Here is a 25,643-nt window from a genome sequence, read left to right as displayed (position 1 = left end):
CATCTGTATTTTAAAAATAAAGCCTAGCTATCTTAATCATCCACTCTTCCTTATTACTAGTAATCCCATTGGATCTATTTGTTGTTAGTGTTAGTAGTCAGATCTACACTTTCTTTGTGAGGATTAATCAATACATTTGACTATAGATTTACTTCTGTGGGTACCAAATTCTTTTTACTCAGACTGATACCATTCAGTGATTTATCCTACATCTCCAGTTTATTTTCAGGCTTCTGCATACCTTGTTTTTCAAACTTTCTTGATCTAAGCTATATTCTTGAAGCACAATGTAGATTTGATTTTTTCTGCTATGCTTAAATGTTCTGTATTTCTGAGAGGAATATATTTTATCTTGCATTAGAGATTGAGGATTGCAAAATCTTTGTTACATCAAAATCTTTTGAAAGTATAGAATGAAGTAACAGATTTTAAGTCAAATGAGTAGATAATATGCTGGTATTACATAACATTTTTAATAGTTTAAATGCTTTTTGGTGACTTTTTAATTTTTTTATTTCTTTTTTTTTTCACTGTCTAGCCACGACAAGCCTGCTTGCAGCACTTTATAGTTTTATCTGTAGCATTGTGGCAGTAGCCTTATTGTATGGATTATGTTATGGAGCTTTAAAGGTGAGCAATAAATTGTAGCGTGCTTTGTCTTTAGGGTTACATTTCCTTATGAAGACTGTTGTGTTTTTTTTTTTTTTTTTTTTTTTTTTTAAACAAATGGGATACATGTTGTTATGAAGACTGTTTTAAATCAACTAAAATATTTTCCCCCCTGGTGCCACTCTATCATTAATTTCCTTTGTCTTCATATGCTAAATGTTATTCTTTTTAAACATTTTTTAATTTGTCTTTTTTAGATATATATGATAGTAGAGTGTATTTTGACATACATACATACATGGTGTATAATCTATTCTAATTAGGATTCCATTCTTTTTTTTTTTTGTGGTACTGGGGATTGAACTCAGGGCCTTGTGCATGCGAGACAAGCAGTCTACCAACTGAGCTATATCCCCAGCAGGATTCCATTCTTGTGTTTATACATGATGTGGAGTTTCACTGGTGGTATATTCATATATGAACATAGGAAAGTCATGTCTGATTCATTCTGCTGTCTTTCCTATCCCTGTCCCTCCTCCTTTCCCTTTATTCCCCTTTGTCTAATCTACTGAACTTTTGTTCTTCCCCTCCCTCCCACCTTGTCCTATATTAGCATCTGCATATCAGAACATTCAACTTTTGGTTTCTTGAGGATTGGTTTATTTCATGTTATTCTTATTTTCATTTACTTTGAATTTGAGAGAAATTTAGTAGATTAACATAAGAAAATCTTTTTCCATATAATAACCATGGGTTAGTTTTAGAAACAGATTATCAAAAACTAGGCTCAGGGCTGGGGTTGTGGCTCAGTGGTAGAGCACTTGCCATGTGAGACACTGGGTTTGATTCTCATCACCATGTATAAATAAATGAATAAAATAAAGGTCTATCAACATCTAAAAAAATAGGCTCATCTGGGACAGGGGCAATAATCACAGAATTATTGGAATACATTTAGTTTCTAGTTAAGAAGTTACATAACTTTTTTATATTAAGGTTTCTCTACCATTGTAAGAATAGGTTCAAGGACTGCAATTTAAGGTACATGCTGGTAAAATTCAATATGCTGAAATTTATTGCCATTTTAGGGTAAGGATCTAAATGATCTGAATGAGCCTATGAGTTCCCTTTAAAAATCTGTCACCAAGGGCTGCAGATATGGCTCAGCGTTAGAGCACTTGCTGAGCATATACAAAGCCCTGAGTTTGATCCTAGCACCATGCACTCTAAGGTTACTAAATTGTTTTGTTTTGTTTTTTTAACTAACAACACACAATTTTCAAAAATATTTTCAATATTTTTATTGGTACATTATAGTTTTGCATGATGGGGGGATTTGTTGTTACATGTTTGTGCGTGCACACAATATAACAATATAATTTGGCCAGTATCATTCCTTAGTACTTCCCATGCCCCCCCTTCTCCCTCCCCCTTTCTTCTACTTTACCGATCTCCCTTTGATTTTCAGGAGGCCCCCACCAAATCCATCTTTCTTTTCCTGTTTCCTCTCTAACTTCCACATAAGAGAGAAAACATGACACTTGTGTCACCAAATTGTAAGCATGAAAAAAAATTTTTTTAAAATAGAGATTATACAGTCCCTTATATATAATTTCTGGGGTTTTGTTTGTTTTTAATGGTTAATGCAGGGCAATCAGAGAATAGTAGGGTTGAAAGATTTTTGAAGAGTGACTCAGCATTTTTCTTTGCTTCATTTATTCTGTATTATTTATGGATCACTTACTGTGTGCCAAGAACAATGCTAAAAGTCATTTCCTGTTGGTTTTATGTGTTTTTTATTTGTTTTGTTTTGTTTTTGGTCTTCTTTTGGTGGTGCTGGGAACGAAATGCACAGCCACATACATGGTGGGCAAGCAACTGTTCTACCACTGAGCCACATCCCCAGATCATTTCTCACTTCTAAGGAATTTATAGGTTACTTGTGATTACTAAGTCAACTAACACATTCAGTACTACAGGGTAACAAAGGCTGTGAAAACAGACTGCTATGGTTATATAAAGTGAAATTAAAAGAGATTAAAGACCATTTTCTTAGAGGATGATTTTAACCAAATTTTGAAGGACAAAGAAGAATTAGCTAGTTGATACAAAGGCTACAGAGCCATGAATTTGGGAAGAAAATGTGTTATGTAGAGGAAACAGCAACTAATTTTGGAGTTGCTAGAATCTGGGTACATGAGGAAAGATGGTCTTCATTAAGACTAAAAAGATAATCAAGGGCTAAATTATGAAATACCCTGTTTTCTAAATGTGTTGGTCTAAAGATGGGAGATTATCAATGTATTTGAGGTAGGGCAGGAAATGGTTAGAGTTGTATTTTAGAAAGATTACTTGTCTCGAGTATAAATGCAATTGGAAGTCTAAGCACAAGGGATCAAAGTAGGGAAAATGTTGAGCTTTAACCTTGAAATTATGAGAACCTCACTAAAATTGGGTTCCACGAATATGCTTAAGGACTATCTGGATGAAGAGTGGTTGTGTTGTTTTGTTTTGTTTTATCCACACACAACTTGAGCTCAGATTCCCTGGACCCGCTGCCCATTGCTAGTGTTTTTTGTTTTTGTTGTTGTTGTTTGTTTGTTTTTGGTTTTTGATAAAAAGAAAAGAGCTAGAATAAGGTCCAGAATGATTTGTGGGTAGGGTCTGGCTGGACTAATGGCTTGACAGTAGCACTGTTGCACAAACTTGGAAACCCAGCAGTTTGTCAAGGAAGAAGATTGTTCATATGTGGACACTTTATTTGTTGATATTTATGGGGTAACCAGAGATGCATAGTAGGGAGTTGATGAAGGTAGTTTTGAGGTTGTGATTAATAGATTTAGAATTCTGGAGCTGTGTGCATACCTCAGTGGTGGATCCCTTGCTTAGGATGTATAAGGCTCAGGGTTCCATTCCCATTACCATCCCACCCCCAGAAAAATCATCAGTGAAATTAATTAATGTGGATTGACAAGAAAAAAATGAGTGAGGAAAGAATTCTGGGATGTGTCAAATATTTAAATGTTGGATAGATGAGGATCCCAAGAAAGAACCTTCAAAGGCAGAAATGTTTGAAAAAAGTTTTTTTTTTTTTTTTTTTAATTAATTTATTTTTTTTTTAAGCTTGGTGGCTATTAAAAAAACTTTGGTGGCTTAACAAAAGCAACTTCTTTGACCTCTTATCTCCACTGTATAAATACATCATAGCCTGTCTAGAGATGGGCACTTGGGTTGTTTTTAGTTTAGGGATATTATGAAGAAGACTGCTGTGAACATTCTTAAGCAAGTTTTGTTTTGTTTTGTTTTGTTTGTTTGTTTGAGGACATGAGCTTTTTAATTTCTCTTCCATTTTCCAAAGTTGTTGTACTGGACCTCTTTTTTTAGTTTTCATTTTTATCAAAGTTTATACATGTATATATCATAGTGTCAAATAATGCTATAAAACCTTATTAGAACAGCAGTCCCTTACCTATTTTTACCTTCCTTAGTGTTTTCAGCACTGTGAGCTGATTCTTTTGGTTTTTATGTCCACATCTCTAACTTTTATTTCCACTTCTATTTTCTTAAGTTCTGGGCATTATCTGTGAAAGTTGTAGACTTAATATTCTTTCATTTCACTCTAGGCCTCCATCACACACAGCCTTTTTTCTCCCTTATACGCCTGATAGGTTTACCTTATCACTGTACAAATTCTCTTCCTACATATATCTTGTTTTCTCTTTTGCTTTCTAACTTATTAATCTTTCATTTTTGAACTCTTTGCATGTTTTAACTTTCTTTTCAGCACATTCAAATGTGTCAGAAGTTTAGTTTATGGTTCTACCACTTCACTGCAAAAGTTACTGAAACACTGTATGCCTTAGTTGTCTCATCTATAAATCAGAAGTAATAGTGTGTGTTTCCAAGGGTTAGTGTAAATTATTTAGGAAATACTTACAAATATCTAGGAATGGAGCTATACACAGAGCATTTAATATGATGATGAAAATGACTTAGCCATTACAAAAATGTCTATGTTGTGATTAGAATAATTTCCAAGAGTGTTTGGGCATGTCGGGAGGCAAGTTGAGTAAAAAACTACCCCATTACTATCATTTTTCCTTCTTAAATCCCCTGAGAAAGACAAAGAATTAGAATGTTATCTACCACACAGAACATTTCTTGTGAACTACTCCTGTTACCAGGGTTGTCCACTCTATGCCAGGTGTCTTGTAATAGTATCCAGAGATAACTCCAGTGCATAGGACTAGCATGACACCTATGTACGCATACTTCTACAAGGAAATAATAGAAAGGATAAGCTTTCAAGGCCAACCAAACATGGGCTGCTAGCCCATGGCCTTGAAAGCTTATCCTTTCTATTATTTCCTTGTAGAAGTATGCATACATTCTGTCAGGAAAAGTTGTTGAATGCTTACTCGGTGCTCTGGAAGCTATAATAGTATATATTACGTGAGTAAAATGGTTGTACTGGAATAGTAGCATGTAAGACTCCAAGATTTTCTTTGACCTCATGTGCTACCTTGTCCTCCTACTCCATTATTATATATAATAAATTTACTGTACCAGGTTATTTTATTCTTCAAAAAAGAACACACAATTTACTATAAATGCTATCTAAAATATTAAAGAAAGTAACAAGTTTCAAAAGCAAAATTTTCCCAATGAATAGAGCTTTAATACCAAAAGAAATCTGAAACTTTATTACTAAGACAAATGTTGCAGCTAGATTCTAACTCACCAGAAAGTAACAAATCTAAACTTACTTGGAATAAAATGCAATTAACAATATGACTAAAATATTTTTAAAACTTAAATTGATTCCAAAATACTGACATAAAATGATTATATTATAAATTAGAAGTGTATTGTTACATTATTTTTTCAACAGGATTCGTGGGATGGTCAACATATTCCAGTACTTTTCTCCATTTTTTGTGGCTTATTAGTGGCTATATCCTATCATCTCAGCCGACAAAGCAGTGATCCATCTGTACTTTTGTAAGTGAAATCATTTGTTACTGTTAGAGAACTTTAAATAAGTTAACGTTTCTTTTTTATAACTCCTAAGACCTCTTTTCCCAATACCTTTCCAAAATGCTATTGGCCCAGTCTATCTATAGTCTGTACTGAAAACGTATTAACGTTGGGTCATTCTAACCATCGTGGCTGAAAATGTTGGGTTTTTTTCCCTCCCAAGTATTAAAACAATGTTTTTATAAAAATATTTTTACTGTACTCTTGTTTATGATATCTTTGACTTTTTAGGATTTTCTATTTCCTTGTGATTAAATATACTTAGGTCACTTGGTTTTCTGTCATAAAGTCTGCCATTTGCATTAATAATTTTCAGGTTATATGTGTATTTTCTATTAATTATTTTCTCTTGATTTTTTTAAAATGTAAAGCTCTTTGGTACAATCCAAGATTTTTCCAAAAACAGAAGAAAAAAATCCAGAAGACCCTCTTTCTGAAGTAAAAGACCCACTGCCTGAAAAACTTAGGAATTCTGTTGTAAGTTTTAGCTGTTTAAATCAACTATAAGACTTAAGTTTTACAATTGATTGTGTTGTATAATGAATACTTGTGAAAGTATTTAGTAATTGGGAGAAAATGTATAGTCACATTGAGTGCGATTAGTTGTACATTGTTGATTACTTTTACTCCAAATTTTAATATGCAAGTTGAACATCCTTTATTCAAAAAATTTCAAGTGCTTTAAAATTCAAAACTGTTTGAGTGCTAGCATTATGCCACAATGAAAAATACTGAACCTGGCCTCACATGATTAGTCACAGTTAAAATGTAGGTAAACTAAAAATAGTATTTAAAATTGCCTTTCAGGCCATCATGTATATGAAACAAATGAATTTTGTGTTTAGATTTGGATCCCATCCTCAAGATATCTCATTAGGTAAATTCAAATATTCTAAAATCAGAAAAAAAATCCAAAACACTTTTGGGCCTAAGCATTTTGGCTTGGGGATACGCAGCCTTCATAAAAAATGTTCATTCCTGGGACTTGGTTGTAGCTCAGTGGTAGAGCATTTGCCTCCTCCATGTGAGGTACTGGGCTCATTCTCCAATACCACATAAATAAATAAAGGAATTCTGTCCATCTATAACCAAAAATACTTTAAAGAATAAAAAAGAAATATTCATTTCTCAAATTTGATTTCTGTATAGAATAGTATGTCATTCGTTCATTTCCAGGTCAGGTGAAATTAAGTAATTTTATTGGTCATAAAATTTTTTTCATTCTATTTACGTTAGACTAGACTAAAAGATGAATAAAATAGTCTCTCTTTATCCTTACCCATCATCAAATGCAGTCCAAAATTATTATATGAAAAATTCCAGAAATAAATAATCCATAATTTTTGAATTGCATGCCATTCTGATTTGCATGATGAAATCTTGCACTGTATCAACTGGGACATGAATCTCTCTTTGTCCAATATGTCTATGCAGTGTATGCTGTCTGCCCATTAGTCACTTAGTAGCCATCATGGTTAGCAATATAGTATATGGGGTTAAACATTGTCTGTGATTTCAGGCATCCACTGAGGGTCTTGGAACATATAACTCATAGATAAGGGGGAACTACTGTGTTAATATAAAGTAGATTCATTGTGGTATTGTTATTATTCTTGATTAAAAACTATGGACAGGCATGGTGGTGAACACCTCTAGTTCCAGAGGGTTAGGCAAGAGGACAGCAAATTCAAGGCCAGCCCAGACAACTTAACCTCTGTCTTAAAATTAAATTTTAAAAAAGGACTAGGAACATGGCTCTGGTAGAGCACCTCTGGGTTCAGTCTCCAGTACCACAAACAATAATTACCTCATCCTTGGAAGTGTCTTTATTAGTCCTCTAGGGTGTTTTATTTACCAATGGCCATTTGAAAAGTGTGTGCATTTTCCATGTTAAAGGAGAGAACAATAGCCAATCTATCTTAATATACTTAAGTAAATGCAGTAATTCTCTTACATTTCTAATTTAGTAAATTATAATATTGTTTACATTCTCTTAGTAGTTATTTAAAGATGAATTCTATAGATTCATATCTGTTTTATGGAACAAAGCAACATTTCCCAGTTTTCATATTATTTCCATTTGTGAAAGATGAAATTTAGAAAAGTATTAAATAGTACATAATTTTTATTGTCAGTGGATATGAGCTGGAGAAAACTTTAGAAAGTCAAAACTGCCTCAAGATATAATTGAAATATTTTTTCTGACTTTAGTTTCCATGTTAGCAGAGGATATTTCATGTTAAGCATAGGAAGATGTACTGAATCTAGTTTATATCAGGCATATCAAGAGGTTTCTGGTTTTACTATAGGTGGAGCTTTACTAATCTTGGAAATACAAAATGTTCCTAAATTGATGCTTAAGATGTTTTGGATTTTGGAGCATTTTGAACTTTGGCTTTTTGTTTTAAGGATTCTTCACTGATAAAAAGTCTAGGTAAATATTCTTAAGTGTGAAAGATTCCAAAATTTGAAATACTTCTGGTCACAAGCATCTCAGTTAAGGGGTACTCAGCCTGTATAACCACTAAGGACATACGCATGTGGTTTTAACATTTTAAAAGATCAGTGAAAATGTAACTTACCAAAGGGAGATACCTAAAAATGATATGGTAACTTAAGTACCTTATTTCCTTTTCTTCTATGTAAAATTTTTGACCAATAGAGAGGAAAATACCTTCATTCTAAAAGACGATTATAATATGTTTGGAGCATGCAGACTGGTTAAGTTGTTTAATTTCCTTGGCACTAAAAATATGAGGAAATTGAGGTAGAAAATAAGATTTATTATAGTAATCATTACATTCCAGAAATATGTAGAGTGTTGAAGAGTATCAGTGAAAATTTATTTCTCAAACTTTGCAAGTTGGGAATAAAAGAAAGGTTTTTAAAAATTTTCATTATTGTTTTTTTGTTGTTGTTCCACAGAGCGAGCGTTTACAGTCTGACTTAGTGGTATGCATTGTAATTGGTGTGCTGTATTTTGCTATTCATGTGAGCACGGTGTTCACAGTATTACAGGTAAAGGAATAATTTTATTCTTTCAGTTAGGGGAAAATACCTTTGAACTCACTTCTGATTTTAATTATAATGTTTGTCAATAGCACTGACATATGACTTTTCATTTGGTTTTAATAACAAATACTTATTTTCTCATGACTTTTCTGGATCATGAATCTGAGAGTGGCTTAGCTAAACAATTCCCAACTTAGGATCTTTTATGATATTGCAATCTTCCTAGATTTGTTGTATAGAGGCTTCAGTTTCTCTCCAGATTGTCTTCCCCATAGACGGTCTCAGTGTCCTCATGAAATGGGAACTGGTTTTCCCTGGAACAAGTGATCCTTGACAGAAGCCATACTCTTATAACCTGATCTTGGAAATGACATATTGGTACTTCCGCCATGTTCTGTTGGTCACATAGACAAACCCTGGTATAATGTGGGAAGGAAGTACCCACTGGGGAGCCAAGACCATTTTGGAGACTGACTACCACAGTTCACTATCTGGCCTCCATGATTTGCATCCCTCCCATATGCAAGATGCCCTTATTCTCTCCTAAAGAAACCAAAAGTCTCATTCCTATATAGTTGGAAGGCCTAGAACCATATCATCTAATCAGGCTCAGATATGGAAGAGATTCCTCAAGTGTTCCCGTGGGCCATGTCATTACCGTAGTTACTGTAGATCCATATTTACTTCTGCTTGAAAGATTTCCTAGAACATTTCTTGTATTATAAATCTGCAAATTCTTTCAGCCTTTATATTTCTGAGAAAGTTCTTATTTCACCATTGATTTTGAAGTATACTTCACTATGTGTAAAATTCTAGGAAAGCAGTTTTAATTCTTTCCATATTTAAAGATGTTGCTCCAGTGTTTCTGACTTCTGTTGCTTCTGAAATGAAATCTGCTGTTTGTTTGTTTGTTTATTTATTCATTTATTTTTAGTAATGGGGATTGAACCCAGAGGTGCTTTGCCACTAAGTAACATCTCCAGCCGTTTTTATTTTTTATTTTGAGACAGAGTCTTAGTAAGTTGCTTAGAGCCTTCCTCAGTTGACCTCAAGCCTGCGCTCTTCCTGCCTCAGCCTCCAGAGTCCTTGGAGAGTCCTTGGAATTATAATAGCCTTGTGCCACCACTGCTCTCCACAAGTTATTCTTTTCCCCTCCTCTGTTTCTTGTAGGATTTTCTTTTTATCATTAGTTTTGAGTAAGTTGATTATGATGTGCCTTCATGTAGTTTTCCTCATGTTTTTGTGTTTGGGGTTTATACTTTCCAGTAAATTTGGGAAATTTTAGCCATCATTATTTCAGGTGTTTTGCTGTCCTCCTCCTCCTGCCTTTTCCACCTTGCCTCTTCCTCCACCCCATTTTCACACTGCCTCATAGACTCCAAATATATACAGCTTTGCCTTCTGAAATTATTTCAGTTATCAGATAACTCTATTCATTTTCATTCTTTTTCCCACTGTTTAATTTTACATAGTATCACTGATAGACCTTTAAATTCACTGATCTTTTTTTCTGTGTATGTGTAATCTGTCATTAATCCCATTCAGTATATTTTTTAATCTCAGAATTTATAATTTTTATAATTTATATTTTTAATCTTTAGAAGTTTATTTTGGTTATTTTTAAAAATTTGATTCCCATGCCTCTACTTACTTGACTTTTTGAACATAAAATGTTCTGTTACAACTCTTAATGTCCTTGTTTACTAATTCTGACATCTGAATCACTTACATGTTAGTTCTCATTAACTGATTTTCTTTCCCTCTCTCTCTGGGTCATAGTTTTCTGATTCTGTGCACACTCGGTAATTTTTGATTGGATGTCAAACTTTAAATTTTACATTTAGGTGTCGGATAATTTTGTATTTCCATAAATATTCTTGAGCTGTTTTCTGGAATGCTGCTAAGTACTTCTTAACAGTGTGATCCTTTCAGGTCTTGCTTTTAAGGTTTCTGAGGTAGGACCAGGGTCTCTTGTTTATTCTAGCGTGGTATCCCCTCTGCTGAGGGGAATGCCCTTTCAAGGTCTCTGCTCAGTGCTTTGTAAAGCTTTAGCTCTTTCAGTCTGGTTTATGAGAGTAGATACTCTCCCAGCCTGGACGAGTGCTGGGTATTGTCTGCACTCTCACGAAGTGAGCTTCTTTCCCTGCCCTCCTGTGGTTTCTTCACCTGCATGCACTGGTATTACCCTGAGTACTCCAAGGGTCCCTGTGCAGATCTCCAGAGTTCTCCCTCTGTTTGGTTTTCTCTTTGGTGCACTCTCTTCTGGTGAAGTTTAGCCCCCTGGTCTTTCAAGACTTTCAGCTCCACATCCTTATCTCACAGTGTGCTTGGCTTTTCTTGGGTTCCCCTTCCTGTGGCACATCCCAGAGACTCAGGGCAGGAAGCTGGGACAGGCATGCTCACCTCCTTTATTCCCCTTCCTTTAGGATCCCGGTTTATTTCCTGTGTTCCATCTGTCACAAACCATTGGGCCATATGTTTTATGGCCCAATAATAATAATTTAATATGGTTATTTAATATAGAAGTAAAGGCATACTTATTTAATTTTATTTAACATTTCAAACACTATCATCAAACTATTAATTTATGACCACTTCCAAACAAGTACAGTCTAGTTGGTCATCAGGGTGCAAGTAGAGACTCCTTCATATCCAAGAGTTTCCAGAATGTCTGAATGTATGACTTAATTGGAATGTTCAAAGAGAAATTACCCTGATTCCCTCTTTTGTAAATTTAATCATACATAAGAATTCAAATAATGTACAGTGTGAAGGAACAAAGTAAATACTTATTTTTTTCTCACCCCATTCTGCTCTGCTCTTAGAGTCAGTTTTACTAGCTTATATCCTTCATTTCTGCTAGTTTAAACAATTTATTATAATGCTCTGAAATTACATATAACATTCTTGGAATAGGAAGCAGTACAACTCTAGACACTCATTGTATGGTAGTGTAAAACACCAAAGGAAGTAGTTAACACATTTTAAATATCTGTAATATAAGAACATTCATTGTCTTTCATGGCTTGATTTAATCAGAAAAAGCCACTTTAACGTAGAAATGTAACTATAGAAAAGTGTTGAGTTCTTAGATTCTAAAATTGACTTTGCTATTCTCAAATGAAAAATTGAACCCATAATTGAGAGTTTCCAGAGTCTTAAAGTCACTCCTAATTTTCTCAACTCTCTTTTTCTTTTAAAGCCTGCTCTCAAGTTTGTGTTGTATGCATTGGTTGGTTTTGTGGGTTTTATAACCCACTATGTGCTGCCTCAAGTTAGGAAACAGCTACCATGGCACTTTTTCTCTCATCCTCTGCTGAAGACTGCAGAGTACAATCAGTATGAAGTTCGAAGTAAGTATTTCATTAACACTTTTCTTCTTAATACTAAGATTGGGGCTGGGGTTGTGGCTCAGTGGTAGGGTGCTTGCCTGGCATGTATGAGGCACTGGGTTCAATCCTCAGCACTACATAAATATGAATAAATAAAGGTATTTTGTCTATCTATAACAAAAAAAAAACTTAAAAAAAATAAGATTGGGTTCTATTTACTAGGCTGATAGATGACTTAAGTATGTATCATTGGATAATATCTTGGTTGTGTTTCTCGTCCTTAGGTTTGAGCCTGTTAATGAATCGAATCTCTTGCAGGATGGTGGTTTTTTTTGTTTGTTTGTTTTTTGTTTTTTTTTCTTTCCCGTTGGAGTGTTTGTTTTTAGTTTTAGTAGTGGAGAATTGAAAAGGTCTTTGTTGTTATTTCTTCCAGAGACACTAGGTCCTACCAGAGTTTAAAAAAAAAAAAAAAAAAAAAGACTTTTTAAATTGCTGTTTTAGTTCAGATTTGGAATACACTATAAAATGACTCAAAAAGAGATATGAGGCCTGTCCACTTGGCAAGTTGCTGCTTCTTTTTCTTTCCTTTGTAAATGTTCACTTCTTGTTCACTGGCCCCATGACGAGTGATATGCTGTACTTCCTCATTTTAGAGAAATAGAAGTTCATGTCTATGCTATTTATTATTGTACCAATGATGAAATGAACCAAATTTTTCTTCACAGACTTTTCTTTCAATTATGAAATTGCTACAAAAGGAAAAATAAACCTCTCAATTGTTTGAAGATGCATTAACATTTTTAGAGAATGCTGAAGCCTTTGAAAACTTTCTGTAAAATACTTGACTGTAGGGCTGGAGTTGTAGCTCAGAGGTAGAGCACTTGCTTAGTGCTTATGAGGCACTGGGTTTGATCCTCAGCACCACATAAAAATAAATAAAAGTATTGTGTCCATCTACAACTAAAAGAAAAAAAAAAACTTGACTTTACATACATTCTCAAAGCAAATTTCCTGGGTCTTTTAGTGAAATTGATTGAAGCAGCATGCCACTTTAATCTTCATAGTGGTCGAATCTGAGGGAGATAATACAGCACTAATATATAGGTTGTATCAGCTGCACTGTGAGGACCTTTTAAAAATATGCGCTCTTTAAAAAAGGGAAAACAACACGAAATCGTGAGAATCAGTACTGACCCATTCCCTGCATCATGGAAATAACTCAGAATGACACATTTTATTAGCATTGCTTTTATATATAAATGACAGCAAATATATCTAATTTATTTTAAAAGTCAGCAGTTTTAATTAAATGCATAATATACCATATTGTTTATTTTTTATCCTAAACCAGTCTAAATTTTTATAAATTTGAATCAACCTGACATTTTTGAGTTTTTGAGAAAGTACCAAGTATTAGTAAAATTATTTTTTTTCTCCCACTGATTTTAGCAATTGTAAGAAAAATTATAATTCATTAGAGAACTTGGTAAAAACTTGGAAATATTGCTTTCAGGTAGCTGAAGAACCATGTGTTAAATCATTTAGGTTATTGAGACACTATTGGCAATGAAAGTGACTATTATGAAGCATATGAATTTAAATCATAAATTCTCATATGGGTTCTGATAGTCTACTATATGTATGTGTGTATGTCTATGTATATCTTAACATTTTAGAAATAAATAACTTAATAGATCATTTATTTATTTTGTGACATGGGGCAGCCTAACGTTTAGTAACCTTTTCTCCATAAGATGTACCCAGAAGTGAAAAAAAAGTTAGTTAAAAACAGGTTTCAAAAATTAAAGTTTAAGCTGGGCTCAGTGGCACATGTGCAGTGGCACATGCACAGTGGTGCACTACGAGTGACTGAGGCAGGAGGATAGAGAATTCAAAAGCCAGTTTCAGCAACAGCAAGGCGCTAAGCACCTCAGTGAGACCCTGTCTCTAAATAAAATACAAAAAAGGGCTGGGGATGTGGCTGAATGTTTGAGTGCCCCTGAGTTCAATCCCTGGTACCCGCCCCTCAAAGAATTAAAGTTTAAAATGAAATTCATCTAAAGATACGTCATATCCAAATAGCAAATTTGTACATATTTCAGAATTCATCAGAGTTGGTAATTAGTTAAGGTACTGGATTTTTATATTTTTATTTATAGTGTAGTGCTAATTTGATTTGTGAGAGTTTCCTTTTTTGTCACATTAGCAGACACTTATCTGTTGGATGACATGTGATATTATTGACTTATATTGCCTTGTTAGATGCAGCTACTATGATGTGGTTTGAAAAACTTCATGTGTGGCTTCTTTTTGTGGAGAAGAATATCATCTATCCACTGATTGTTCTCAATGAACTAAGTAGCAGTGCAGAGACAATTGCCAGTCCAAAGAAACTGGATACAGAGTAAGTACAATCATCCTCTATCTAAGTCTGAATACTGGGGACTGTTACAACAGTATTACAATAGAGTGTCTCAGGGTATTGATCAGTGTCCAAATATCCATCAAGTGTCTCTGTGGTACATGGCATTGTAAGCTGAAAAATTCGGGTGAAATTTTATCTTTCACTTCCCTTTTTAGAACATCTGTTTTTATTCTTGGCAAATTCACTACTACGAACATCTCATTGTCAACTGATACTTTGTGAAGAGGGCATTTATTCAGATCAATTTTTAATATTAGATGACAGATCTGGGGGATGGCTGGTTTTGTGTATTGTGTAAGTCATACCATATAGATGGTCAGTTTCCTTCATGGTTACCCATGGTCCTATCTTCTAGAATAGGTAAATGTTTTGGAGTAATTATTATGTGTTTTTCATGTGTTAAGTGCAATTAACATTACAGTGATAAAAATATTGAGAAACTAAAGAACCAGGTGACAGAATTATAATACCTGCCTATTTTTAAAACGTGCTTACACTCATAGAGGATTAGAATTACAATACAAACTATTGAAAGAGAATATTATACTAATATTCTTTCAATATCCTTTCAAGATGTGATTTGCTTAGTGTATAAATCATTTTTAGAAGTTTAAATTTGATCTCTATATTATAAGCTTAGTAAATTGGTCATTTTTCTAAAGTTAGAAAAATGTTCCAGTGTGGTCAACCATGAGTTAATGAGTTGTATCTTTCTATTACAGATTAGGTGCTTTAATGATCACCATAGCTGGCTTAAAGTTACTGCGATCCTCTTTTAGCAGCCCTACATATCAGTATGTCACAGTCATCTTTACAGTGCTCTTTTTCAAATTTGACTATGAAGCTTTTTCAGAGACCATGCTATTGGATCTCTTCTTCATGTCCATACTGTTCAGCAAGGTAATTTATCACTGAAAGGAACATCTCTGCCTGCAAAAACTATCACTCTAAGTAATACACTACTTTGTGAAGATTATGCATGTATTTTATTTATTTGTTGTCTTTTAATTAATGTCTCTCATCATTTAACTTCGAGTATATTAGAATCCCTAAGCAATGCCAGTCACAGTGATCCATATAAATTGTATTTTTTGCTATAGTTAGGAAGATAAAATTGTCATATAAAGAAACATTATTAGTAAGTGGAGTGTGCTTTTGAATAATTTTAGAAATATAAGTGGTTATAGTTGAATTTGGGTTGTTGGATAGGTGAAGGGAACAAATTCTAGTGAAGAATAACTTGCTAGCTGAATGAAGACAGTGAGACCATGTGGGAACAACCAGAAATGAACTCAACAGAATATTCTGAAGTTTACAAAATGCTTCTAAAATTCATTATTTGCCTTCAGACAAGTGTCCTTATGACCTTTGTAAATGAGATGGCAAAATCCAGATCTTCTCCCTCTTCATGCAAGGATTTTTTTATTGAACCATACTACCTTTCTCAATCAAATAGGTTATACAGTCAGATTGTTTGTGAATTAAATAGTAATTAGATTTCATGGTAACACTGACCACATACAAAGGACTTTGACATATATTATCCCATTTGATAGGTAACTGAGAGCTGAAGCAAATGAACAGCTACAAAACAAAGTGAAAGTCCAATTTTAGGCAAGTTAGCCTGGTCAGCCACATTTGGGATGAAATGGGGAAGAGAGAACCTTGAAGGTATGGAGAACAGCTTAAGAGATCGTGACAGTGATTCAGATGTGGTGGAGGTCTGACCTAGGATGAAACAGTGAAAATGGAAAGTGATTAATCCGAACGAGGTTTTAGTGGTAGTCATTTTCGATATTGTAATAAATACCTTTTAAACTATTTCAGTATTACATTTGTTCAATCACTGATTAATATGCATTTTCATCATCTATTTTTTCTTGTCAGCATGATTATTAACCAAAAGATAAATCCAGAAAGTTAGAGAATTGTTTATATAAAGAAGCATGTGGTCTCTCACAAACTGAGATACTTAGATTGAAAATTGTGTTGTCTTCTTATACTGATTGGAAATAAGTGAAAGCTGCAAACTAATATATGAACTATAGTTGGTACACTTTACATTAGTTTGGATTTTCTTAATCCTTCATTTGTCAAATATTCTGGGGGAAAGCATACATTTTCTCAGAACTATTCTAGATGCATAGGCTATTAATTAGTGGGGGGGCAGGGAGAGGAAGCTCTGTCTTTAAGGAATTTGTCTTTCATATGTCACTAGAAAGAACAGTGATAATAAGTAATATTCAATAGATCACTTTAGATATATTTCATTCTATCATCAATTTAATAATAAACCTTTTAATTAAATGTATACAAAAATTTTATTACCCAACACACCTATGTAGTTACATATCATTTTTTCTTCAATTATTACAGTCAAAATTTGAGTACAGTCTGTTTCACATTTAGAATCTGAAGTTTTTCCAAGTTACTGCTTTTAAGTAGTTCTAATTACATGATAATATATGTGTTTCTTTTGCTTTACGTGATCCTATTAACATTAGTTCTGAGGATTGTTAGCATGATTTTGACTCATGGCTAAAAATACTGGGATTCATCTGCAGTCCCAATTCATTGAAATTGTGATTTCTTCAGTTGATTGGTTGGTTGCAGTGTTGGGGATTGAACCCAGGTCCTCACACACGCCAGGCAAGCCCTCTACCACTGTGGTATATACCCAATCCTTATTTCTCTTTTAAATTGAAAGTCAAACAAGTTCATTTGTAAATCAGCTTAAGTATTTTAAGAGATGGGATGTTTGTGTCTAATCTTGTCACCAAATTAGTTAAAACTTTTGCTTTTTAAGATTCTGTGATTTATTTCAAGAGTTGGGTTTTGTATTGCCTGACAAGCAGACCTCGTCTTGGACAAACAGCGTCCCTGTTTCAGAGCTGAAGATTGTTCAACCACAATAACAGATTCAAAGTTAAATAAGACTAAAATGTATATTTTGTTTCCATTGATAATTTCTATTATCAACAGAAGTCTAGTATATACAACAAAATTTCTGTGCAAAATAGGTAGTGAAAACTGTATACAATTCCTTTTGACATTGTTTTTTAAACATACTCAGTTTCCAGAGCACTAAAATTTGAGGAAAGTGTGTTTTGGAATAAAATGTTGTACTTAAGCTTTACAGATACCTGGATATATTTTTTCCTCCAAGGATTGTTACTTTGCTGCTTCCTACCTTTCTTCATTTTACTTGTAGTAGTAGTAGTAATATGACTGGCCAGTAGAGGGCATAGAACTTTCTACATTTATGAAACAAATTCACAAATCAGGTAGGCATCTTTACTTAACAAATGGCATTTTTTATTTAAAAATAAGTTCAGCATTTTGCAGTAATAAATCTTATTATACAAATGGCAGATAATTTCAATGCAGTTTCCCTAGGAAGAAGAAAATACATTTTGTAGGTCTTTTATTTTCTAATTCAAATATCTGATTTAAGTTTTTTGCTGATGGTTTTCCTTTTCCTCTTCCTCCCACAGCTTTGGGAACTCCTTTACAAGTTGCAGTTCGTGTATACCTACATCGCCCCATGGCAGATTACATGGGGTTCTGCTTTCCATGCATTTGCTCAGCCCTTTGCAGTGCCTCGTATCCTTCATATTAAATTATGAGAATGGATAGTCATATCGTTGATAAGAATATTGATTTACAAGCAAAACCTTTCATAGGCATAGAATATAGGTTACTATACGTAAATAATCAAACTCTCATTCTTTTTAGTTCTCACTTATCCTGATTTAGATTGTTTAACTTGTATTAACATCTGTGGCCCACAGATTACCTAAACGTGAAAAAACAAAGTTTTGTAATTAAGTAATACTAACTTAAAATTCCGTATTATAAATATAAATTATTATGTTATTAAAGTCTAGAAATAAAAGTATTTTTTATGTGCATAGAATGTTTAGAAATATTTTAAATAATTGAGCAAAACACTTCATGATAGATTGAACAGTCTGAAATTTTCTATTCTCTTCCTTTCTTAAAAATATTTTCTAAATAATAACAAAGGTTAATGACACTAGTGATGTTGAAAGGCAGACTTTTGATATCTGCAAGTTTTGGTTTTAACCTAATGGAAAATTGAAACCAAGCATTTCTTTCCAAATTGACATATGGAGTTTTACCAAATATGTACTAGCATATTTGGCCCCCTTCAAAGTATTGGATCAATTCATATTTTCCCTTTTTTGTTTTCTGTTGGTATGCCCTTGTGGTGTCCATTGACATCCTCTTTTGTATTTATCTGGTGAATTTCATTTCTCTAATTGCTGTGATCTAAATGTGTTTGTACAATTTTTTTTTCTGTCTTCTTCATGTCTGTGTGTGTGCATGTCAGATGAATCTTAAGTTCCTTAACAACTTTTCCCATAGATTCAGCTATGCTGTTTATTCAGGCTGCTGTGTCAGCTTTCTTCTCTACTCCACTAAACCCTTTTTTAGGAAGTGCAATATTTATCACTTCTTATGTTCGACCTGTAAAATTCTGGGAGAGAGATTATAAGTGAGTAAAGTAAATGCTTGAAAGACAGTTTCTTTTTTATAAGGAAAAACTATTGACAGCATTATTATTAGAAGTTATTTGTGGTTCATAATTTGTTATGGTGAATTTTTTGATGGGGAGGGTACTGAGGATTGAACCAGGAGCACTCTACCACTGAGCTACATGTTGAAATAGTCTTGCTAAAAATTTATAAATATTTTTAAAATGTGAAAATTATGTAAGTGATAGAATTGGGGGGAAATCACTGTTTCTCTTTTTTCTACTCATGAGATTTTTAAAAACAATTCTAATTTAAATGTACTCATTTTGCATCTATTTTTCTTTCATTGGTATTTCTTAAACTTATTCCTCATTAATAATACTCTAAATCTTTGTGCTATCCAGTATTATAATGAATCACCTCATAGTTTTCTTAGAAATAGCTATTTTGAAATCTAATTGGGGTTGGGGGTGGTGATTGAACCCAGAAACACTTTACCACTGAGTTACATCCCCAGCTTTTTTTTATTTTGAAACAGTCTCATTAAGTTGCTTTAGAGCCTCTCTATGTTTCTGAGGCTGGCTTGGAACTTGTGATCCTCCTGCCTCAGCTTTCCAAGTCACCAGGATTATAAGTGTATGCCACCATAGCCAGTGAGATCCAAATATTTATAAGTTACCTCTGCTTTTTCAATGAAGAAAAGTTTTTAATGAGTGTCTTTGTACATAAAGTATTTTCTCTGTCTAGATTCAGTTCCTTAGAAAGAGCTTATCCTAATTTATGGTTCCATTGGCCATCTCCATGAATGCTTTTTCCTCTGCACTTTCACACATTGGCATGTTTGCTGGGGGAAGTTGTGGTCTCACCTTGGAAACAGTGAATTGACTTGTGGGTTTGAAATTTTGATTATAGTCCATTACTAAAACCACACATGGTATTTTCCATTTTGGCAAATTTCACTGTTATTTGTATCCTATTCTGGGCCAACTTCTAACACAGAGTCATGTTCTGTGATAGTAGTTATTTAAGTATTTTGGTCCCAGAATCCCTTAATAATCTTACAAATTCCATAGCTTTAAGAATAACTATATTTTCCCACCTACTCAAAAAAAAATTAGAATGTTACTGTTTTACAGTTCTGCAAATTTTTACAAGTCTGACTTGTTAACAGATGACTTCTTTTATCTGCCTCTTTAGTCATTCTATTGTGGTATGCTGTTTTACTTGAAATACATAAGAAAATTTGGCCTCACATAGATATGTAGTTGAAAAAGGAATATTTTCATAAACATTTAAGACAATTGTGGATATTCTTCCTTGATCCTTCACTAAAACTCAACAAATCATAGACTCTTAAAAGTTAGTACAGTGTGAAATTTTTAACTGTATCTGTATTTCTGGAACTATGTTACATCAATATTTACCTATCTGTCTTGTATTTTGAATGGATCTTTTTATTTATGCATTATTTTATAACTTTATTATTCACTTAGAAAAATACTGATTTACTGAGTAAAAGAGGTCTTCCAAATGTGGATACAATTTGTTATGCAGTGTTTTAAAAAATGTATTCATTAATATTATTACCAATCTCAAACAAAAAAAAAAATAACATGAAGCATTGGGAAGCTATCAAGCTTATGGTGGTGGATACAAGCTTTCCCATATTCTAATTTTTTGCTTAAAGCTTGAATTTTGTCAATGTCAACAGATATTACCAGTTGTTTTCTTTGAAATGACAGATTCATTTTATTTTTGAGAAATGTCTGTTAAATAACCCATATGAATAAGTCTAAATTTCCTCAATCAGCTGTTCAAGTAAAAATAGTGTTTCAAGAAAAAAAAGCCGCTAGTTCAGCTCATAATTCTAATGATTACACACATGCTTTCCCTTGGGACATCCGTCAGAATGCAGCAAAAGTGCTTTCTCTGTATTTTCTCATTTTTCCCATGCAGAACATTAAAGAGGCCTATACTAAGGAATCTAGATTTAATAAAATTCACATTTTTACTGCCTTATAAGGGATATGTTAAGTGGAACTGCTCATTTGTTTTATTGTGCATGTGTGGCAGGGACAATACTGTTTAGTGTTGCTGCTTTGATTCGTGCTCAGACATCAGCAGTTTTACCCACTGTTGCTTCTATACCTTCAGTGCAGTTGTCAAACGAGGAAAAAGGGGCAAGTAACAACTAAGCATTATTAAAAGAATACTTTTGTTTTGGAAAACTCCTTGAAAAAGTCCTGGTTTCACAGTCTGCACTTTGGGAACTACTGTTCTAAAGACTAGACACAGTACCACTGAGCTTTAATAGGTGTTCCTTCCCCTTGCAAAGAATGTTTCATGTTCTGTGAGTTTCTGAGAACCATGTGCAGTCTGCATTTTCTCATTCTGATCTCCACCCCCAACTACCACCCCTGGATGTCTTTTTACAAACTCTACAACGATACCTACTAGGGGGGAAAAACTGCTATGTTTATATGTGGTAAATGTGGGGGTGGGGGGACTGTTAAAAAAACTATCTGTAAAATTGTGCTACCAGCTCCGGATGTAGCTCAATGGCGAAGCACTTACCTAGCACACGTGAGACAGGATCAAGCCCTAGTACTAGCAAGCAGTGTGCTGCCAAGGAGTTTATCAATATATTAGTAACAGAGATTCCCCAGAGATTTTCCTAAAGCACTATTATTTGATCTGTATCTTAAGAGTTCCCTCCTTGTGTTTTGTCTGGTTTTGGTTTTGGTCTTGGGTTTTGCAGTACTGGGGATTAAATTTAGGAATGCTCTTTATATTTTGTATTTTGAGACAGGATCTCAGTTGCCCAGGCTGTCTTAGAACTTGGTAATCCTCTTGCCTTAGCCTCCCAAGTCGCTGGGATTACAGCCATGCTACTATGCTCAGCTCCCTTACTCTTACTAAATTTTTTTAAGTAAAGAAATGAAACATGTTTTATTTTGTCTTCTTTAGCACAAAACGAGTGGACCATTCAAATACCAGATTGGCTTCCCAGCTTGATAGAAATCCAGGTAATAATGCTACTTGTGAGTAAGGCATTAAGTTAAAGATTTTGTCATGTGTATGTAATATGTAAATATATATTTATCTTTGTTGAAATCCTTTATGAGTTCCAAGTAGTCATTTTTAAACAACTGATATCCTTTATTTTGTTTTATTTTTAACAAAGTACAATGCATGTGAATTAGATATCTCCAATTTATATGCCCATCTTTTTTTTTTTTTTTTTTTTTTTTTAATGAGATAGGTCCTTGATCTGTTATTCAGATTGTCTCAAACTTGTGATCCTCCTGCCACCAGAGTAGCTAGAATTACAGGCATATACCATTGTACCTGACTTATACCCATCCTTAATAAAATGCATTTAAATGATGCTGATGGGAAATCTTAAAATGTCACTGAAAGATTATTCTTACATAGATTAAAAAGTAGAAAGCAATTAAACTAAAACTAGTCAACTGTGTTGAAGGGTATTTAGAACATTTCATTAATATATTGGCTTCTATCCTTTCCTGAATTCTTAAGTAAATGTTAATATAATTTTAGTATGTATCGAGTTGTCATCTACAAGGGACCATATAACCACTCAAGATATGACTTGAGTGGGTAGCACTTTGGTGGCATTACCATTATCTAAAATCTGATTCTTAGTTTTTATATTTGGGAAGCATCATTTTATTGGCCTATCCAGCAGTAAGAAATGAATTTCACTGCCGCAGTTGTGAAGGACTAACGAACAACCAGAACTTAAGTGTATTAAAAAAACATTTACTCTCAAATAGACTGAAATATTTATATCTATTTGACTTATAAGTTCCCTTAAAATACTATACACATCTGAAAAACCGAACTATAGATCTAATTGGTTCTTAATTTTAATATTGAATTAAGGAGTACTAGCTATTTGATATTAATGACTGTTAATCGTCACATTCTGTTAGAGAAAAGAACCATCTCAATTCTAGTATATGCTATAAGGGACTGAAATTCTCCTGATGCTGCCACCACCTTTCCACAGGACAAAATCACTTTTGTATTGGATATGCATAAAGTTAAATACAATCATTTTATTGCCATTAGAACCTAGGGTTCCCCTTTTATTATTTTAATGTTTAGTTTAAGTTTAAAATAATTACTAAGTTTTGACCATTTTGCTGTTCTCTAGTACTGTGCTTTGGGTACCCACTTTGGATGGGTTACTTCTAGAGGAGGTCATACTCATTCAGTGATGTTTTATACTAATGTTTTTCTTACATGATAACCCTAACATACCATTTGTAGGTTCTTTTTTTCTACATCTGTATATATAGTTTATTTTTGCTAAATATCAACCATCTTGTTATTCGGTTCTTTTTAACTAATTTCTCTTTGTTTTGGACTGTCTTGTTCAAGTCTTATATATTATTTTACCCACTTCTTTACCAAATAGGCTTTTTGTTCTCCTTCTGAATATTAGTTTCTCCTTTTCATTTTTCTGTATAGTTTCAATTATAAGGCATTTCATTGAATAGCAATAACTGTCCATGAATTATAAGTTGTGGACTGTTAAAAAGGTGGAAAAGTTTTTAGATTGTATCTAATCAAATTCCCACATTACATGGATAGGAATCCTCAGAGAAGTTATGTAACTTCTCTCAATTCTGAAACCTCTCATTATTGTTTCATTTTTATGTAGAAATTGTAAGGGTATGAGTATTATTTTTCTTGTCAAGTAAATATAAATACAACCTGAGCTGGAAGTTAATTTTGTTATTTTTAACAATCTCATTTGTCAATATGAAAGAGAATTAAGGTGAAATCTGACATTTTGGTTTTTTGTTTAATCCCTTCTTATAGGATCAGATGACAACAATCTGAATTCCATCTTCTATGAACATTTAACGAGATCCCTGCAGCACAGCCTCTGTGGTGATTTGCTGCTGGGACGGTGGGGAAACTACAGTACCGGGGATTGTTTCATCCTTGCCTCTGACTATCTCAATGCATTAGTACACCTTATAGAGATAGGCAATGGTCTCGTCACTTTCCAGCTGCGGGGACTAGAATTTAGAGGTAGGACATTCATTCATCTTTTATTTTTATAGTGTACTTCTACAGCATCTAAGTTTTGAATGTTTATATCTCAAATCAAAAGTGTTCATAAAATTAGATATTTGGGATTATAGAGTGAGAAAAGTTGTTGAAGAGTATTTATTAGGGACCCCCCCCATTTCATAGTCACATGAAGAGTCATTTTTTTTGGCGTTGCATTATATGGAAAGGTAGTAGCATTAGAATATAATTGACTTGTTTACCTGGAGATACTGAACTTCTGTTGTCTGTGCTTTGTTTCTTGCCAGACGCTTTTGTGACAAATTATATGTTTGCTCAATGGCTAGTGGCATAGAATGTTGTTTTTGTGTGAGACAGAGTAGTTGACTGAGTTATATTCCAAAAGACATCATGCTATTGTCCTCAACAATTTTTTTTAATTAAAGTGAAATTCACCTAAAATTAACTATTTAAAATGAAGAAATCAGTGGTATTTGGTACATAAATTTGCAGTGTTGTGCAACCATCACCTCTGTCTAGTTACAAATAAAACCCCGCATGTATGAGGTAGTTAATCCTGGTGCCCCTCCCACCTGCACTCTGTAGTTTTATTTACTGACAAATGAAACTCTTTCTTCACAGAAACTGGTACATTCAGAAACATATCAACTTGATGTTGTCAACTCCTACACGTTAAGTAACTTCTTTTTTTTTTATTAACACAGCTAATATTTATTGCACACACTGCGTGCCAGATACTGTTCTGTGCACTTTACCTATGTTAACTCATTTTTCCCACAATTTTTTATAGTTGTACATAATGATAGGATTTATTTTTATATATTCATACATGCACAAAAAATAACAACATAATTTGGCTAGTATCACTCCCTAACACTTCCCCCCTCCTTCCCCATCCCCCACCCCTTGGTCCCTTTCCTCTCCTGATCTCCCTTTGATTTCCATGAGATCTGCTCCCACCTTCCTTTTCCTTTTTCCTCTCTAACTTCCACATATGAGAGAAAACATAATACCCTTGGCCTTATGAGTTTGAATGACATGATTTCATTTTTCTTTATGGATGAATGAAACTTCATTGTGTATATATTACCACATACTCTTTATCCATTCATCCATTGATGGACACCTAGGCTGGTTCCACAGTTTGGCTATTGTGAATTGTGCAGCCCAAAACATGGTTATACATGTGTCACTGTGGTTTGATGACTTTAATTCTTCAGGATAAATACCGAGGAGGAGTGGTGCCTAGTCTTTTGAGGAACCTCTGTACTGATTTCCATAGTGGTTATACTAAATTACAATCCCACCAACACTGTAAAAGTGTTCCTTTTTCTTCACATCTTAGGTTGAATAGCTTCTAAGCACAAAGAATAAACTAGTTTTATAGGAATTTCAAATCCTGTATTTGAATATCTTTCTGGTCTATGGGAACATTTGGACTAAAGAGTTTAGAGAGTTTTTGATCTATCCTAAGAAGTCTTTGTAGTGTCTTTAGTCTGGAATAGGAAATCAGAAAATATTTGACTAGAAAGAGAATCAATCCAGATCCGTACCCTCAGGATTAATTTCCATTTTGATATTGAATCAGAAAGCTTGTTAAGAAAATTTTGTGGATGGAGTAAGTGCTTCTCTAGAAACTACTGGGGTTTTTTTGTTTTGTTT

General features: G+C 33.7%; 1 protein-coding gene across 10 annotated transcripts in view; it reads left to right on the top strand.

The window, feature by feature from the left end:
- PCNX1 (pecanex 1) overlaps positions 1-25,643 on the top strand; it is a 164,057-nt gene that overhangs the window by 104,748 nt on the left and 33,666 nt on the right. For 9 of the 10 annotated variants that reach the window (XM_079127061.1, XM_079127062.1, XM_079127065.1 and 6 more), the window contains 11 exons: positions 539-630; positions 5,501-5,610; positions 6,018-6,123; positions 8,572-8,664; positions 11,861-12,011; positions 14,253-14,394; positions 15,138-15,315; positions 17,910-18,018; positions 18,805-18,934; positions 21,882-21,940; positions 23,766-23,981. In XM_079127061.1, coding sequence (XP_078983187.1) covers positions 539-630; positions 5,501-5,610; positions 6,018-6,123; positions 8,572-8,664; positions 11,861-12,011; positions 14,253-14,394; positions 15,138-15,315; positions 17,910-18,018; positions 18,805-18,934; positions 21,882-21,940; positions 23,766-23,981 — 1,386 coding nt within the window. The remainder of the gene's footprint in view (positions 1-538; positions 631-5,500; positions 5,611-6,017; positions 6,124-8,571; positions 8,665-11,860; positions 12,012-14,252; positions 14,395-15,137; positions 15,316-17,909; positions 18,019-18,804; positions 18,935-21,881; positions 21,941-23,765; positions 23,982-25,643) is intronic. The other variant, XM_079127063.1, reaches the window with a different exon arrangement.

Source organism: Sciurus vulgaris, assembly GCF_902686455.1.
Source record: "Sciurus vulgaris genome assembly, chromosome: 2".
Taxonomy (NCBI): Eukaryota; Metazoa; Chordata; class Mammalia; order Rodentia; family Sciuridae; genus Sciurus; species Sciurus vulgaris.
This window is presented reverse-complemented; position numbering and strand designations above follow the sequence as displayed.